This window comes from Dromiciops gliroides, chromosome 3 (assembly GCF_019393635.1).
Source record: "Dromiciops gliroides isolate mDroGli1 chromosome 3, mDroGli1.pri, whole genome shotgun sequence".
NCBI lineage: Eukaryota > Metazoa > Chordata > Mammalia > Microbiotheria > Microbiotheriidae > Dromiciops > Dromiciops gliroides.
The window spans coordinates 514,120,008-514,137,805 of NC_057863.1; the positions used below are offsets into that span (position 1 = coordinate 514,120,008).

The 17,798-nt window shown below is 39.8% G+C and overlaps 1 protein-coding gene across 2 annotated transcripts in view; it reads left to right on the top strand.

The window, feature by feature from the left end:
- The first annotated feature begins 15 nt into the window (after positions 1-15).
- The window catches only part of CEP57 (centrosomal protein 57), a 62,504-nt gene continuing 44,721 nt past the window's right edge, over positions 16-17,798 (top strand). Inside the window, exons 1-2 of one of the 2 annotated variants that reach the window (XM_043996659.1) lie at positions 16-267; positions 15,809-15,965. In XM_043996659.1, the coding sequence (XP_043852594.1) occupies positions 235-267; positions 15,809-15,965 (190 nt within the window). In that variant the 5' untranslated portion in view covers positions 16-234. The remainder of the gene's footprint in view (positions 268-15,808; positions 15,966-17,798) is intronic. The other variant, XM_043996658.1, reaches the window with a different exon arrangement.

Genomic DNA, 17,798 nt, shown 5'->3' on the forward strand with positions numbered 1-17,798 from the left:
CGATGTGCGTAGGGTGCGCGCGCGCGAGGGGGGTGGGGTAAATCTCTGGCTTCCTAACTTGTCGCAGTATCCCCAGGCCCCCTCCGCCCTCACCCCGCCGCTGGCTCGGTGGTGGCCCGGGCTCCTATAAGGGGGGGAGGGTCGCCCTCTTGTGGGCGGGGCACGAGCCTTGGGGAGGGGCTGGTGAATCCCGGCAGCCCTCACCGTAGGAGGAGCTTGCTGGCTGGCGGGAAGATGGCGGCTTCGGCTGGTTATTCTCGATGCGCGGTAAGGGACTGTTTGCGTTCGAACGGGACCAGGCACGCCCGTTGCGGCCCTGGCGCCCCCTCCCTGGGTCCCGTCGGATTCCTGGGAAGCCACGTTAGTCCCCCGAGTTCCCTTAACTCCTTCCTCCCCTCTCCCTGCCCTTCCATAGCGTCTCCTGCTTCCAGGTTACCTGGGTGGGTGGAGACCCCTGGAGGTGAAGGTGACCTCTGCCCTATGGCCCGCCCGGGGTCTTTCCCACGCCCCCACGCCCGGGGTCCAGATGCACTGAGGCCAGCTGGGACGTCTGAGGCACCTCATCCCTGCAGCCGCCAGGAGAATTGCTGCGTGGTCCAGTGTCAGGAGACCGGAGTTCTGGCTTCCCCAGACTGGACCGGCGGGAATATTGGTCAGAATGTAATGTGATGCTCAGTAGGGCTGACTTGGACTTTAAAAAAATAAATCCATTTCACAAATGTAAAATGGGGGAATGCATGGTCTGGACGCTAGTTTGTCTGAGGAAGGATTTGGGGCTTTTAGTGGACTCTAAACTCAAGCTGAGTGGTGTGTCATGGTAAGAAAATTAAAGAAGCTTAATAGTCTTATTGAGAGCATCAATTATGAGGGAGGTGATTGTATTTTAACCTGGTTATATCATATCTGTATTCGGTTTTGGATACTACTTAGACAAGAGTTGGCTGGAAAAGAGAATTAATTTGGGCCGTGGGGTGCAGTGGAAAGAGCCTTAGTTTTGGAATTAGAGAAACTGAGCTTGAGTCCTGGCTCTGCCATTCATATTTGTGTGACACTGAGCAAATCAGTATATGTCTCCGAGCCTGTTTCCTCATCTTTCAAATGAAGGTCTTGGCTTCTGAAGTCCCTGCTCTATGATCCTATGAAATATATAAATAGCTGTCATGTGGAAGGGGCATTCATCTTTGCTAAAAGTAGTGGGTATAAAGTAAATAGGACAAACTACATTTGATGTAAGAAAAAACATTTTGCGTGGCAATGAGAGTTAAGTGACTTGGCCAGGGTCACACAGCTAATGTCAAGTGTCAGAGGTTGGATTTGAACTCAGGTCCTCCTGAATCCATCCACTGCACCACCTAGCTGCCCCAAGAAAAAATTTTAAACAATTAATGGTATCAAAAATGGAATGGGAATAATGGGTACTTTTTTTTTTTTTTGGTGGTGCAATGAGGGTTAAGTGACTTGCCCGGGGTCACACAGCTAGTTATGTGTCAAGTGTCTGAGGCCGAATTTGAACTCTGGTCCTCCTGAATCCAGGGCTGGTGCTTTATCTGCTGTTCCACCTAGCTGCCCTTATAATGGGTACTCTCACTAGAGCCGTGGCACTAACTACTAGAGATCTTCTAGCAATTTCACCTTTGCAACTTCTCTCAAATATGCCCAGCTTCTCTCCTTTGACACTGCCACTACTCTGGTGCAGGCCCTCACCTTCTTTTACCTGGATTATTATAATAGCCTGCTGATGGGTTGGCCAGCCTCAAGTCTCTCCTCTCTCCTGTCCATCCTCCATTTAGCCACTAAAATGATTGTCCTAAAATGCAGGTTTGATCCACCCCCATTTCCCCAATAAACTCCTGTGGCTTCCTATTACTTCTAGGATCTACTTGGCTTTCAAAAACCTTCATAACCTAGCTGCCTACCTTCCCATGCTTCTTGCACCTTACTATTCAACAAGTACTCTTTAACCCAACAATGCTGGTCTTCTGGGCTATTCCATAAACAAGACACTCCATCTCTTAACTACAGGCATTTTGTCTGCCCTCCATGCTTGGAATGTTCTCCCTCCTCTCCTATTACTTACTTCCCTAGATGCTTTTAAATCCCAGCTAAATCCCCCTTTCTACAGAAACCTTCCCTAATTCCTCTTAATTCCATCGCCTTCCCTCTTGTTATTTCCTATTTATCCTGCATATAACTTGTTTTGTATGTATTTGTTTGCTTGTTGACTCCCCCTTTCCATTTTAAGAGGCTAGAGGACAAGGACTTTCTTTTGATCCTTTTTCTATCCCCACTGCTTAGCATGGTGCCAGATGTATATTAGGTGTCTGACAAATGTTTATTGATTGATCGACCTGTCTTTTATACTTTAGTGAGTATTCTTGCTCAGATATAGGTTGGACTCTAATAACCTTGGTTTCCCTTGTCTAATTCAAAAATTCTGTGATTAATGTCAAAATCAGAATCACAGAATCTCAGACTTGGAAGAAACCTTGGTAGCCATGTATATAGTCCAGCCTGTATCTGGACAAGTCTCCGATGATGTTTAATGAACAAGTGATAACCAGCCTTTAACTGAAGATCTCCAGTGAGGGAGAAACCACTACCTCCTCATGCAGCTCACTGTTACTGTTAGGAGGTATTTCATTAAGCGTAAATTAGCCTCCTTGCAATTTACACCTATTGCTGCTGTGTTTGTCCTGTGAGGCCATTGATTAACTGTTTGGTCTTGAGCAGATCACTTCTGTTTCTCACCTCATCATTGAAATGAAGAACATGATTATGATTTCTAATGTTCCTTCCAATTTTAGCAAGGGAATTGTGGAATGAGCACTAGATTTGGACTCAGGAGATGCATTTGAATCCTGGTCCAGTCACTTAATGCATCCTCAAAATACTTTCTCTTCCTGGACCCCAGTTTCTTCAGTTGTAATATGAGAAAATTGACTAGATTATCTCTAAGGGCCTTTCTAATTCTGTTTTCTGATCCTGTAAAATCTCTTGGTCAAATATGTACGGTACATCTGGGGAAATTTGCGTACTTCCTGATAGTCACATCATTTAGTTAAGCTAACATGTATTTATTGAAGGGGTTTTACTCCTTCCCACTTTTGCTTATATCCTTTCTCTTTTGTCCGCCAAAATTCTAATTATCCTTCAAGGCCCAGTTGAAATCTCCACTGTAGTGAAGCCTTTCTTGATTATCATCCAGCCTTCTATAGTTATATGACTATGGCATATTTAGCTATGTCTTACTTCTCCTACCAAATTACAAACTTCTGGAAGGGGGCCCCCTTTTATATTTTTTTCATCCTCCATCATGCTTTATAGTCAGTAAACAATTTATTAAGCATCTGCTATGTTCTAGACATTGTGCTAAGTGTTGGTGATAATAATAACTTAGCATATGCCAGATGCTGTAATAAACATTTTACAATTTTTACGATTTTCTCATTTGCCCAGATACTATTATTATTCCCATTTTACAGATGAGGAAACTGAGGCTAACAGATTTAAGTGACTTGCCAGGGGTCACACAGGTAGTAAATGTCAGAGGCCAGGTTTGATTCAGGAGTTTCCTCAATCCAGGCTCAGGGCAGTATCTACTGTGCTACCAAAGGCAAAAGACATTCCCAGCTTTCAAGGAGCTTATAGTCTAATGGGAAAGACAGCATGCAAATATACAAACAGGATAAATTGGAGACAATCAACAGGGAAGGCACTACAATTAAAGAAGATTGGGGAATGACTTCCTGTAGAAGGTGAGGTTTTGATTGAAACTTTAGAGAATTCTGGGCACTGGGGACACCAAGTGAAAATGCCTGGAATCACAAGATTTGGGGTTCTTTTGTGAGGAACAGCAAGGAGGCCAGTGTCAATGGAACACAGACTGGGAGAGGGAATGGAGGGGGTTGAGGCCACTTTATTAAGGGCTTTGAATTTCAAACAAAAGATTTTATATTTGATCTAGAAGTGATAATAAACCACAGGAATGTATCAAATAGAGAAGGTGACATGGTCAGATCTAGTTTTTTTTTCTGTTTAGAATTTTATTTTCTAAATCACATGTAAATACAAATTTTGGGCAGCTAGGTGGCACAGTGGATAGAGCACCCGCCCTGGAGTCAGGAGTACCTGAGTTCAAATCTGGCCTCAGACACCTAACACACACTTACTAGCTGTGTGACCCTGGGCAAGTCACTTAAGCCCAATTGCCTCACTAAAAAAAAAAAAATTAAAAAAAAAATTTTGACACCAATTTCTTAAAACTATCTGTTCCAACTTCTCTTCCTCCTCCCCTCCCACTCCCCACACCCAAGAACTCAAGCAATTTAATATAAGTTATACATGAGTAGTCATGGAAAACACTCTTACATTATCTAGGTTGTGAGGTAAAACATAAAAGCAAAACTTCAGATTAAGGAATTGTCCCCGCAAAAAAATACGTTTCATTCTGTTTTCAGATACCATCAGTTCTTTCTCTGCAGATGGACTGAGATTTTCATAAGTCCTTCAGAGTTATATTGGAGCATTGCCTATATTGGAGCATTGCCTCGCTGAAAATAACCACGTACTTCCCAGCAGATCATCTCACACTGTCGCTATTATTTTATATACAATACATTCCACTCTGCTTAAGTTCATGTAGGTCTTTCAAGGGTTTTTTTGATAGCATCCTGTTCATCATTTTTATATAGTACCTTAAACTTGACAAAGAATTTTCTTCACAATAGCCCAGCAAAGTAGGTACCATATGTTTTGCCATTATAGTCAATCATCATAACTATTTCCCTCCATCTTATTTCCTTCCCATGATATTTACTCTGTTTTCTATCATCTTTTACCCTATTCCTCATTAAGTCATACATGTTCAGTTAGGCAGAACATCTTCACCTTCCTCGAAAGTATTTTGCTTTTTATTGCTCCCTCCCCCAATCTGCCCTTCCTTCCTCCCCCCCCCCCAATCTCCTTCCCTTCCCACTTTCCCTCAGGGCAAAAATATATTACTATACCCACTTGACTATGTATGTTATTCCCTCTTTGAGCCAATTCTGATGATAGTAAGGTTCACTAACTACCCCATCTTCCCCTCTCCTCCATAAGCTTTTAACTTGTTTCCTTCATGTGAGCTACCTCTCCCCTTCCCTCTCCCCCAGTGCATTCCTCCTACCCCTCAACCCTATTTTAAAGATGTCATCATGGGTTAGCCAGGTGGCACAGTGAACAAAGTACCAGCCGTGGACCCAGGAGCCCTCAAGCCCAAATCCAGTCCCAGACATAAGACACCCCACCCTGCTTGCCCCACAAAGAACAAGGATGGACAAAAAAATAAATGCTTTACAGATATCATCCCTTCATATTCAGTTCAGACCTGTGTCCTCTAAGTGTATTCCTTTCAGCTGACCTAATACTGAAAAAGTTCTTATGAGTATTATTTTCTCATGTAGGAATATAAACAGTTTAATCTTTTAATATCCCTCATGATTTCCTTTTCCTGTTTACCTTTTTATGCTTCTCTAGGGTCTTGTATTTGAAAGTCAGATTTTCTATTCAGTTCAGGTCTTTTCATCACAAATGCCTGAAAGTCCTCTTTTTCATTGAAGTCCCAGTTTTTCCTCTGAAAGATTTTCTGGGTACGTGATTCTTGGCTGTAATCCCAGTTCCTTTGCCCTCCAGAATATCATATTCCATGCCCTCTTGTCCTTTAATGTAGATGCTGCTAGATCTTGTTTTATCCTTATTGGAGCTCCACAGTATTTGAATTCCTTTTTTTCTAGCTGCTTGCAATATTTTCTCCTTGACTTGGGATCTCTGGAATTTGGCTATAATATTCCTGGAAGCTTTACTTTTAGGATCTCTTTCAGCAGGTGATCTGTGGATTCTTTCAATTTCTATCTTACCTTCTGCTTCTAGAATATCAGGGCAATTTTCCTATCTCTTGGTCATGGTTTTCAGGTAGTCCAATGATTTTCAAATTATCTCTCCTAGATTTATTTTCTAGGTCAGCTGTTTTTCCAAGGAGATATTTCACACTGCCCTCTATTTTTTCATTCATTTGGATTTGCTTTACTGTGTCTTGGCTTCTCATAAAGTCACTAGCTCCTATTTGTTCAATCCTAATTCTTAGGCAGTTATTTTCTTCAGAGAGCTTTTGTTTCTCCTTTCCCATTTGGCTTTTCAAGCTGCTGTTTTTTTTCTCATGACTCTCCTGCATTGCTCTCATTTCTCTTTCCATTCTTTCCTCCCTCTCTCTGAATCTTCCTTCTATCTCTCCTACTTTCTCTTCAAAGTCCCTTTTGAGTGCTTCCATGGCCTGAGACCAATTTGTATTTTTCTTGCACTTCGATCTTCCTTGTTGCTAAAGAAACTTTTGATAGTTCTAAACTTTCTTTGCTTCCTCATCATGTTGTCTTTTATTTGACTTTTAACTCCCTCTTACAGTGGGACCCTTCTTCCAAGCTATACTGTCCCAAGATTCACAGGGTCCCAGGTGTTTTGGTTTGAGGGAAGGCAGATTTTTCTCTCACCTGGCCTGTTCTCTGGCCTGAAGATAACCTCAAGCCAACTTGCTAATTAACCAGCCAGCAGAACTTTGTGTGCTGTGGTGGTTTTGGGCTTTTATGAGCCTGTGCACTCCCCCACCTGGGCCTCCTACAGCTCAAGATTTCTTCCTGGTTCCCTGCTGGGGTAGGATAGCCGAATTTCTCCTTAAGTCCCTCAGATACCCCTATATTATGCCTACCCCCCCCCCCCCAGCCATTCAGCGCTCTTACCTGACCTTAAGCTTAGTTCCAGAAGACTTTGGTGCTGCAGCTGATTCAGAGACTCAGGGGTAAGTTCCTCTGGTGCAGCCTGCCTTGGGGTCTGTGTCAGCATGATTGCGGGATTGTACTCTACTAGCAGCCCAGCATGGCCCCCTTTAATCTGTCTTTGCATGGAAAAATAATCTCAGCCGTCTCTTTGTGTCAGAGCTAGGCTATAAGAAGATCATTTTGGCAGCTGAGTACAGAATGAATTCAGTTCCATCTCAATTCATGTTCTTGCTTTAAGGGGGAAGAATTATGGCAGGGAAAACCAACAAGCAAGTTATATAACAATATAGACCTTAGTGATGAGAGCCTGCACCAGGGTGGTGCTGTTGTCAGAGAAGAAGAAGAGACTTTAAAAAGAGAGGTAAAATCAACAGACCTTGGTCACAGATTGCTTATAGGGGATGACAGAGAGTGAGAAGTCAAGGATGACACCTATTAGGAAGATTTAGGGGGAAAATTAATGAGTTCAGATTTGGACCAGTTGAGTTTCAATGTTTATAGAAATCTAGTTCTGAGATATTCAATGGGAAGTTGGAGGTGTGAGGCTGGAAGCCAGTAGAGAGGTTAGGGCTGAAGAAGAGATCATAATTGAATTTGTGGAAGCTGAAGAGATAATCAGTAAAATGAAGTAGAGGGGGGCAGCTAGGTGGCTCAGTGGATAGAGAACTGGTTCTGGATTCAAGAGGACCTGAGTTCAAATCCAGCCTCAGACCCTTGACACTTACTAGCTGTGTGACCCTGGGCAAGTCACTTAACCCCAATTGCCTCAAAAAAAAAAAATGCATTAGAGGGGAGAAGGAAAGAGGGCCCAGGACAGAGCTCTGTGATCAAATACTTGTTGAAGGAGTGAATGAATAATTGAGTTCCTGCTTTGTACTTAATATTATGGGGCTTTATAAGAGATAATCTTTTTTTTCAGTATTAATAGTATTTTTTTCCAGTTACACATAAAGATAGTTTCTGACATTTGTTTATATAACATTTTGTTCCACATTTTTCTCCCTCTCTCCCTTCCCCCCTCCCCAAGACAGAAAGAAATCTGATATAGGTTATATATGTATAATCACATTAAACATATTTGTAGGAGATAATTTAATGAGTCTTTGAGCTCACTAATGTTTATATTCCCTTCAGAGGTGCAGATTGTGGCCCATCAGGCTTGCTCATCTTGTATCATTCTTGCCCTTTCCTCCTGTGAAGCTTCCACAGAGGGCATCCACACACATGCTGAGGGGCTTTCCTTGAATTCTTTTGACTTTTCCAGACACCAGAGAAACACACACAACCAGCCCTATCTCATTTTCTGGTTGTGTTATCTCTGATGTTTTTAAGGACTCTTGGTATATACCCTTCTTCATTAATAACAAAACTGTTCCCCATATACTTCATGTAGTGTCTACTCAAGATGTCTGTACTAATGTGCTGGCTTTATTGGATATACATCTAACAACATACCATGGGATAACAGGTATTCTCTATCCACTTGATTTTTTCTATGTATATAGTTTGGCCATATAATTTTTTGAGTGATTAGAAACATATTGTTCCATGCAAACTAGAAGTTCACAATCTACTTATGGAAACAAAATTTATGTATGTGAAACAATTTAAGACCAATGTAAAGTTTGTATATGAGTGCAAAATTGGATAACTAGGTCTATTCCTTTTCTTTAACTGAATAAAATAAACCTATACTCCAGTGCAAATTAGTTTAGCCAACATGAGATTCATTAAGGCAAAGTACCAAAATGATAATAGTTTTACTCTCAGGACAAATTAAGAGAAAGAAGACTTAGTATTCAAATCAATCAATTAACATTTAAGTCCATACTAGGAATCTGTATTAAGTGCTAGGGATACAAAGACAAAAAAAAAAAAAAAGGAACTGCTTCTTTAAAAATCAGGTCAAACCAGACTAACCTTTTATTTTTTGACAGACTTATTGCCTAACAGAAAAATGGAATACTGTAGAGTTTATATTTTAGCAAAGCATTTGACCACATTCAATTTTTGTGGACAAGATGGAGACGTGAGTTAGATCAGTTTCTGTATCTGTAAAATAAAGGAGTTGTACTACATTGCCTCTGAGGTCCCTTCTAGCTCAAATTCTGTAATCCTAGTAGCACAGTTAAATGAATTCAGGATTGATTGAATGGCTAGAGCTGGAGGAAAATCATTGATGTTTCACTGTAGCTTGGAAGTTTGCAGTGGAATGATCTAGGGATTTGTGTTTGGCCATGTGCTATTTGATACTTATCAGTGCTTTGGAGCTGGGTATTGATGTTGATGGCATGTGCAGGTGATAAACAAAGCTAAGAATAATAGCTAACAAATTGGTTGAGACATTTAGGAGCCAAATGCTAGAACATTGGGCCAAAGCTAATACAATTAAATGGAGTACGTAGTCATATAAATAAAACTTTATTATACTGGTTCAAAAAACCAACTTCACAAGTAGATCTAAGGGTTTTAGTGGGCCACAAACGCAGATAATTCAATACTATGATATAACAGAAAAGGTTCTAATAGGTTTTTAGTAATGGCTAAGTATTTTGTGTTTAATTCTCAGTACCTTATTTTGGGAAGGATGTTGGGTAACTTCAGAGCATCAAGAAGAAAACAACCGGGATGGTGAAAAGCTTAAAAATCGTGTTGTAGGGCCATCATTTGAAGAACTGGGGAAGTTTAACTTGGAGAATAGAAGACTTAGGTGACATGATAGCTGTTTTCAAGTATTTAAGATGGCTAGGTGGTGCAGTACAGGGCTTCTTAAACTTTTTCCACTCACAACCCCTTTTCTCCAGAGAAATTTTTATGTGGCCCCAGGTATATAGGTATATAAAATAGGTATACATAGGGGTAGCTGGGTGGTACAGTAGATAGAACAGTGGCCCTGAAGTTGGGAGGATCTGAGTTCAAATATCACCTTAGACACTTAATAGATGTGTGACTTTGGGAAAGTCACTTAACCCCAATTGCCTTAAACATCTGGGGCCATCTCCAGTTGTCTTGTTATATATCTTACCACTGGACCCAGATGGCTCTGGAGGAGAGAATGAGGTTGGTGACCTTGCACAACCCCCCCTCACTTCAATTCAGTGGAAGTCATGACATCACCTGATAGCATGGTCTCCTCTTAGTGAAAGAAGGACCAACAACAACAAGGTATACATAACCTTTTTTTGTGTGTGTGGGGGGGGCAATGGGGGTTAAGTGACTTTCCCAGGGTCACACAGCTAGTAAGTGTTAAGTGTCTGAGGCTGAATTTGAACTCAGGTCCTCCTGACTCCAGGGCCGGTGCTTTATCCACTGCGCCACCTAGCTGCCCCTATACATAACCTTTTACTGTTGCCAAATTTTTTTGCAAGCCTCACATTCAGTTACACGACCCCATATGGCGTCGCGACCCACAGTTTAAGAAGCTTTGGTGCTGTGGATAGTATTTGTAAATGGACCTAAAGTTAAATCCAACCTCAGATACTTAAAAACTATATGATCTTGAGCAAATCAGTTAACCTTTCTGTGCCTCAGTTTCCTCATCTGCCAAATGGGGATAATAATAGTGCCTATCTTTCAGAGTTGTGAAAATGAGATAATATTCATAAAGCATTTTGCAAAACTTAAAGCATTATAAATGCTAGTTCTTTGAAGGGCTATTGTGGGGAAAGGAAATTGGATTTGTTTTGCTTGGCCCCAGAGTATATAGAACTAGGAACGAGGGTTATAAGAGAAAACTTCCTAATAAATAGAACTATCAAAAAAATAGAATGGGCCACACCAGAATGTAGTGTATCCTCCCTCACTAGAGGTCTTCAAGCATATATAGATGGTACCCTTTTGGGATTTATTTTAGAGGGATTCTTATTAAGATACAGGTTAAATAAAATGGCCACTGATGTTTCATTCAGTTCAAACTCTATGATTCTCTAGTGAAAAGCAATACAAGATTTTTTGAGCAAAGTATTAAAGCAATTAAAGTGCACTTTCAGTGGCCTTAGTTTCCTTATACGTTAAATAAAGGGATTTGAGTAGATTGTCTTTAAGGTCTCTTAAAGCTTTAAGTCTATGATTCTAAAATTAATCTAATGACTAGGTATAAAATAGATTGAGAGGAAATGAGGGGTGGGGACCAATTTTTAATTGGGGAGTATTAGCTAAGTGGCCTGCTGAAATATTGGGGCAAGGAAGGAGACCAGCAGCCTCCCTCAAAACAGAGCAGGATTTATTTTAACAGGAATGAACTTAAAAAGAAAAACACAAACAGGATCAGTAGGATCAAGGGAAAGGAAATAAAAGAGGGAAAGGAAATTATACAACCTGAACAACACTACCACCCAGGAATCAGCGGAGAATACACAGCAGCATCCTGTCGCCTTCTAGCTTTAAGCTAGAATGGCGAAAAAAATCTCCCTTCTAGGGGTGCCTAGGTGGCGCAGTGGATAGAGCACCAGCCCTGGAGTCAGGAGTACCTGAGTTCAAATCCGGCCTCAGACACTTAACACTTACTAGCTGTGTGACCCTGGGCAAGTCACAACCCCAATTGCCTCACTAAAAAAAAAAATCTCCCTTCGTCCCAGCAGACCCCAGGCTGACCACACACAGCCCCCAGCCAATTGGCTGGCCACTCTGATAGTCACATGACTGCCCTTACTGGGCTTCCAATCATTATAATTTTGCCAGGCCCATGTAGGCGTTGGCAGGTGGTGCCATGGCTGGCTACAACCGGTAGGTGGAGCACCATGCCATTTGTGGAGCCCCAGAGGCCAGTGCACATGTGAGGTGTTTTTTTTTTTTTTAATTCTAGCCAAAAGATGGGGTCATAAAAACCTCAAATAACAATTAATTCTCTACAGAGGAAAGAGACTGAACACCCTGCCTTCTTAATTTATAAAACCTCATAATTCCCAGAAGGATAATTTTACCTTTAACTGTGCTTCAGTCTCTCCCCTGCCCTCTGTTCTCCCAGTCTGCCACCCAAGCAAAACAAGAATCCCTCCAAAAAAAGTTAATTGTGTTCACAAGGACACACAAGATCCAAATACAGAAGAGAATAACTTTAAAACATCTACAAACAAAGCCTCAAAGAAAAAAAATAGTTTGAGCTCAAATTCAACTAGAATTCCTGGAAAAGATGATGCAGTAGTTGAAAAAAGAGATTAAAATGTTTTTTATCAAAAAATGAGAGTCCTAGAGGAGAAAGAATTGGAAGGATAATTAACAGCTTGGTGCAAGAGGTACCAAACCTTGTCCAAGCAACAAGCTCCCAGAAAATTAGAATAGGACAAATAGAAACCAATAGGAGGAGAAAAAAATTGGACTCATTTTGAACTATCTGGACAATGACCATAAAAAGAGCCTAGACATCATATTTCAAGAATTTTTTTTTAATCTGCTCAGAACTCTTAAAACCAGAGGGCAAAGTGGATAGAAAGGATCCACTAATCACTTCCTGAAAGAAATCATATTAAAATCCAGAGTTTGCAAGTTGAAGATGTAATGATTGGAATGACGCCACCTGCTGGAGACTTACTGTAGGAAAACTCTACCATGAAGAGAAGGCCTCTGAGGGCAAAGCCATGCGGCTTTTCTTTGGCGTCAGGAAGTGATGTTTGCTTGTGGGAGAAAGGGGGGCAAGGCTGATGCTCTGGGTCTCTTTAGTCAGGACTCTGGTGGAGAAGGGAGCCAGAAATGCGCTCTCCCTTTAATAGATAGATGAATCTAGGCCTTTCTCTTTCTCTTCACCAAATTCTTATTCTCCTTAATAAATGCTTAAAACTCTAACTCTTGCTAAAGCTTATAATTTTTATTGGTGATCACTCATTAGATATTTTAGACAGACTAGCTAGAATTTTAGCCCCTTACAAAGAAAAAATACTATAGGCAGCCAGAAAGAAAGACTTCATCATTTAGCAATGAGCAGTATAAAAGGAACAGAGAACATGTAATACAATATTCCAGAAAGCAAAGGATATGAGCTTACAACCAAAAATAACTTACCCAACAGAACTAATTGTAATGTTACTGGGTGAAAATGGAATTTTAATGAAATAGAAGACTTAAAGCATTCCTGATAAAAAAGACCAGAGCTGTGTAGAAACTTTGAAGTTTGAACATAGGAGTTAAGAGAAACTTTAAAAAGTACATAAAAATGAACAATAAGTAATTAAACAAGGATAAACTCCTTACATTTTGGGGATGGGGGTGAGACAATTGGGGTTAAGTAACTTGCCCAGGGTCACACAGCTAGTAAGTGTCAAGTGTCTGAGGCCGGATTTAAACTCAGGTCCTCCTGACTCCAGGGCCGGTGCTCTATCCACTGTGCCACCTAGCTGACCCCTTACATTCTAATATGAGATGATACATGTGAGCACTATCCTCATTAGGGCTCATAGAAGGAAGGAGTCTAATTAGGCAGGGCTTTGGAATGTTTTGTTATATCTTGATGATCTTAAGAATGAAGAGAAAGGAAGAGAAATACACTCAGAAGGATGGAGAAGGAAAAGGAAGGCAAGGGAATACTTCACGTAATCAGAGTATGCAAGTAGACATCTGTACAAACAAGGAGAAGGGGTTGAGGAGTAGCTCCTGACACTTGAACTTCACTTCATCTGAACTGGTCAAATGAGGGAAGAATACATGCACACACAAAAACATATGCATTGGATACAGAAACACATTTTGCTTATTGGAGAAATAGGAGGGAATGTGGGGAGAAGAGGTAGGGGAAACTAGAAGGAGGGTAGATTAAGGGAGTAATGGAATAGTCCTAAACAAAACAAACTTCAAGGATGTACAAAAATATGTTTAGCTCTTTTTAAAGTAGGAAAGGATGGGAATCCAAGGGACTAACCATAAATTGGGGAGTGATTGGAAAAAGTTATAGTACATGAATGTGATAAAATGCTGATATACTGTGAGAAATAATGAGGGGGTGGTTTCAGGCAAACCTGGGAGACGTGTTTGAACTAATGCAGAGTGAAGTGAACAGCAGCAGGAGCATAAGTTAAGCAATAACAGCAATATATTAAAGACAAAACTTTGAAAGAATTAGGAATGCTGATCACCAAAGACACAAGATCCAGAGTACAGAATGAGGCATTTGTTCGTTTGTTTAGCTATTTAACTATTTGCCTATTTATTTTCAGATTGACCAACATGGGCATGCTTTGTTTGCCTATACAAAGATAAAATTGATAGATCTTGGCATATATCCAATATGGGCAATTTTTTTTGCCTGTACAAAGATAAAATTGATAGGTCATGGCACGCGTGCGCGCGCGCGCGTGTGTGTGTGTGTGTGTGTGTGTGTTTATGAGTAAGGGGTTGAAAATGCCACTGAATTGCAAGTTTGGGGGGCAGCTAGGTGGTGGAGTGGATAAAGCACCAGCCTTGGATTCAGGAGGACCTGAATTCCAGCCTCAGACACTTGGCACTTACTAGCTGTGTCACCCTGGGCAAGTTACTTAACCCTCATTGCCTGGGGGGGGATAAATAAATAAATTTCGGTACCCTCAACAGTAATAGGGAAATTAGGAAGAAGAAAGTGTTTGGTGGGAAAGATAATGAGTTCATTTTCTGACATGTTGAATTGGAAGTGTGTATCAAGGTTGAGATGTCCAAAAAGCAATTAGATATGCAAGACTAGAAGTCAGGAGAGAGGTTAGAGCTGGATAAATAGATCTGAGAATCTTTTGCATGATTATTATAATTGAATACCATAAAGCTTAGAGATCATCAAACTATGTAGAGGGCTCCTAACAAATCCTTGGGGAACATCCATGGTTGGGATACAACCCAAATGAAGACCCAGGAAAGGAGACTGAGAAGGAATGATTAGACAAATAGGAGAAGAACCAGGAAAGAGCAGATTTTTTAAGGAAAACCTGAAAAAAACTATCGAAGAGAAGAGGGTGATCAACAATGTCAAAGGCTTCAGAAAAATCAAAAAGGAAGAGAATAGAGAAAAGGCTATTTGATTTGGGGGTGAGGGGACAGGGGTTTATTTGATTTGGGGGTGAGGGGACAGGGGTTTATTTGAATGATGAGGTTGAAGGCCAGACTACAGAGAGTAAAGAGAGAAAAAGAATTGTAAGTACTTATTGTAAATGGAGTTATTATTGTAAATGGAGTTATTATTGTAAAAGGAGTTTAATGACTACAAAAAGGGAAGAGAGAGATTGCACAGTAGCTAGTGGGATGGGCAAATCAGTTGAGGTTTTTTTTTTGGTATGAGAGAGACATAGTGTTTGTAAACACTAAGAAAGTAGCCAGTAGACTAGAAAAGATTGAAGATTGCTAAAAGTGGGGATGATAGGGCAGTCTGCTGGAGAAGACAAGATGTATGGTTTTTAGTGTTTCTTTAAGATTTAGAATTTACAGTGAGATATTAACAAACTTTAATGTTTAACTATATCTCGATAATCTTTCTAACTTTCTAACTATATTGATTATAAGATACTTGAAGGCAGGAAGTATTCCTTAAATTTATTTTGCAGTGTTGGGTATAATAAACACAATAGACATTTATCAAAGAGTTGAGTATAGTATTTTTTTTGTGTGTGAGGCAATTTGAACTCAGGTTCTCCTTAATCTAGAGCCGGTGCTTTATCCACTGTGCCACCTAACTGCCCTGACTATATTATTTTGAAAGTATATTTTTGATCTTTAAAAAAACTTTATAAAAATTAAATGTGTGTGTGTGTGTGTGTGTGTAAAAGCTATAGTTCAAACAAGTCTAACTAGTGTTTACAAGTGGTTTAAGGCTCACCTAATTGTTATATCATTATCTATAAGTAGACATGAAACACCTGGTTAAATGTATGATATAATTATGATAATAATGGAAATGCTGAACTATTTCTACTATATCCAGAGGTAGCAGATGGAAGTACAAATTTGAGCTCTACTATTGCTAAGACTAAAATTATAACTATTTCAAACCCAATTAAAGAAAACCTGCTAATCATTCATCATTAACTAAGCTAAACTGTTTTATTTTTCAGAGCATCCTACCTGAACCACCTCTGTCTACTGCAGCCATGGTTCGGCTGTCTGCATCTTCATATGTAGTCTATCCACCTGATAAGCCTTTCCTTAATTCAGATATACGACGCTCTCCACAAAAACCAACATGTGCCTATCCAGAAAGCAATAGCAGAGGTAAAGTAGGCAAATAATCTTGATTTTATCTGAGGTTAGATTGGGGTTAAAATTGTGTGGTAGTCATGTTTTTCAATTCATTTGCAATAATTAATGAGAAGGGAATGAAATTCTCCTGAAGAATTAACTATTTTCCCTTAAACCTTCATTTCCTCCTACTTTAAAAAAAATGGCTTATATAAATCACTTGTATTTGTAAGTTTGCAAAACCAACAGGAAAATAGAGAATGATATAGTTTTAAATCTAATGCAGACTTGTGGATTTATTCTAGTCTAATCCCTTACCAAAAGATAGGATGTATTTATTCTCTTTCATCCTTAGGATCATAGCTGTACAGCTGAGAGGGACCTCGTTTCAACCTACCCATTATATCAGTTAGAACTTAATTCTGTTAAACTTTCATCATGGTAACATTATTTTTCCTTAAGTAAGGACTCATCACTGAATCTTACTAAATTTGTGTTCCTCTCTGAACTGACTATTTTATCTTTATAATTTATTTTGGGGGCAGCTAGGTGGTGCAGTGGATAGAGCACCAGCCCTGGATTCAGGAGGACCTGAGTTCAAATCTGGATTTAGACACTTAACACTTACTAGCTGTGTGACCCTTGGCAAGTCATTTAACCCCTATTGCTTCACCCCCCCCAAAAAAAAATTTATTTTTATCTTTATTCAGCTTTATCTTTTTTTTCGATGAATTATGCCTTTAATTTACCATAGTCTGAATTCCGCTACTGATTTCTTAGGTATTAGTAGCATTATTCAATTGTATTATCATCTATAGACATAATTTGGATTATCTAATTTTAGTATCTAAATTAATAAAAATGCTAAATAATAATAAACCTTGGGTCTGTATCTATTTTTTCCCTTCTTTTTTGCAGATTTTTGTTTATTGCTTTTTTGATATGAAGCTCCAATTTGTTTTTATTGTATAGAAAGTCCCAAATTTGGAAACAGGTTTTATTCCAGTGGTTAATTTGTAAACCAGTTGTTTGGAACTCAATGTACAGTTTCCCATAGAAGTAATATAATAAATATTTCCTAGACTTGCCTATGATTTCTCTCTCTTGCATGCTCGCTCGCGCTCTCTCTCTCTCTCTCTCTCTCTCTCTCTCTCTCTCTCTCTCTCTCTCTCTCACACACCACACACATGCCAATTTCCAAACATGTTTAAATTCTAATGTAATTAAATGTGGAACTTTAGGGTTAAAAGTAATATATAATCTCAGAGCTGGAAGGGATCTCTGATCTAACCTCTATCTGGAAAACAAATCCCCTCCTCAAAATCCTTAGCAAGTGGCCGTCCATCTTTTGCTTGGAGACCTTAGGTAAGAAAAAAAATTCCACTACCTCCAAGACAGTTTATTCTTCTTTGGGATAACTTGAAATGTTAGGATGTTTTTCCTTTTCTCAGGCTTAAATTTGCATCTCCAAAACTTCACACGTTATTCCTAGTTCAGCCCTCTGAGGCAAAGTAGAGCAAATCTGTACCCACACTCAGCTAAACTATTTCCCTGAAGTTGTCTTTTCTCCAGGCTAAGTAGCTCCTAATTTCTCCAGGTAATTTTCATGTAGGGCGAATTTAAAATTACTTTCTTCTGGATATTCTCCCAAGTTATCAGTTTCCTTACTAAAATGTAGAGAACTAAATTAAACACTATTCTTAGAGTATGGTTCAAACAAGGCATATTGTGGCAGTACTATCACCTCCCTAATACTAGGCTTAGTGATAGTGTCTCATTATGCAGCCTAACATTTTGTTACTTTTCTTGTATGCCATATCAGGATCATGACTTACATTGAGCTTTTAATCTATATAACCTCCCACA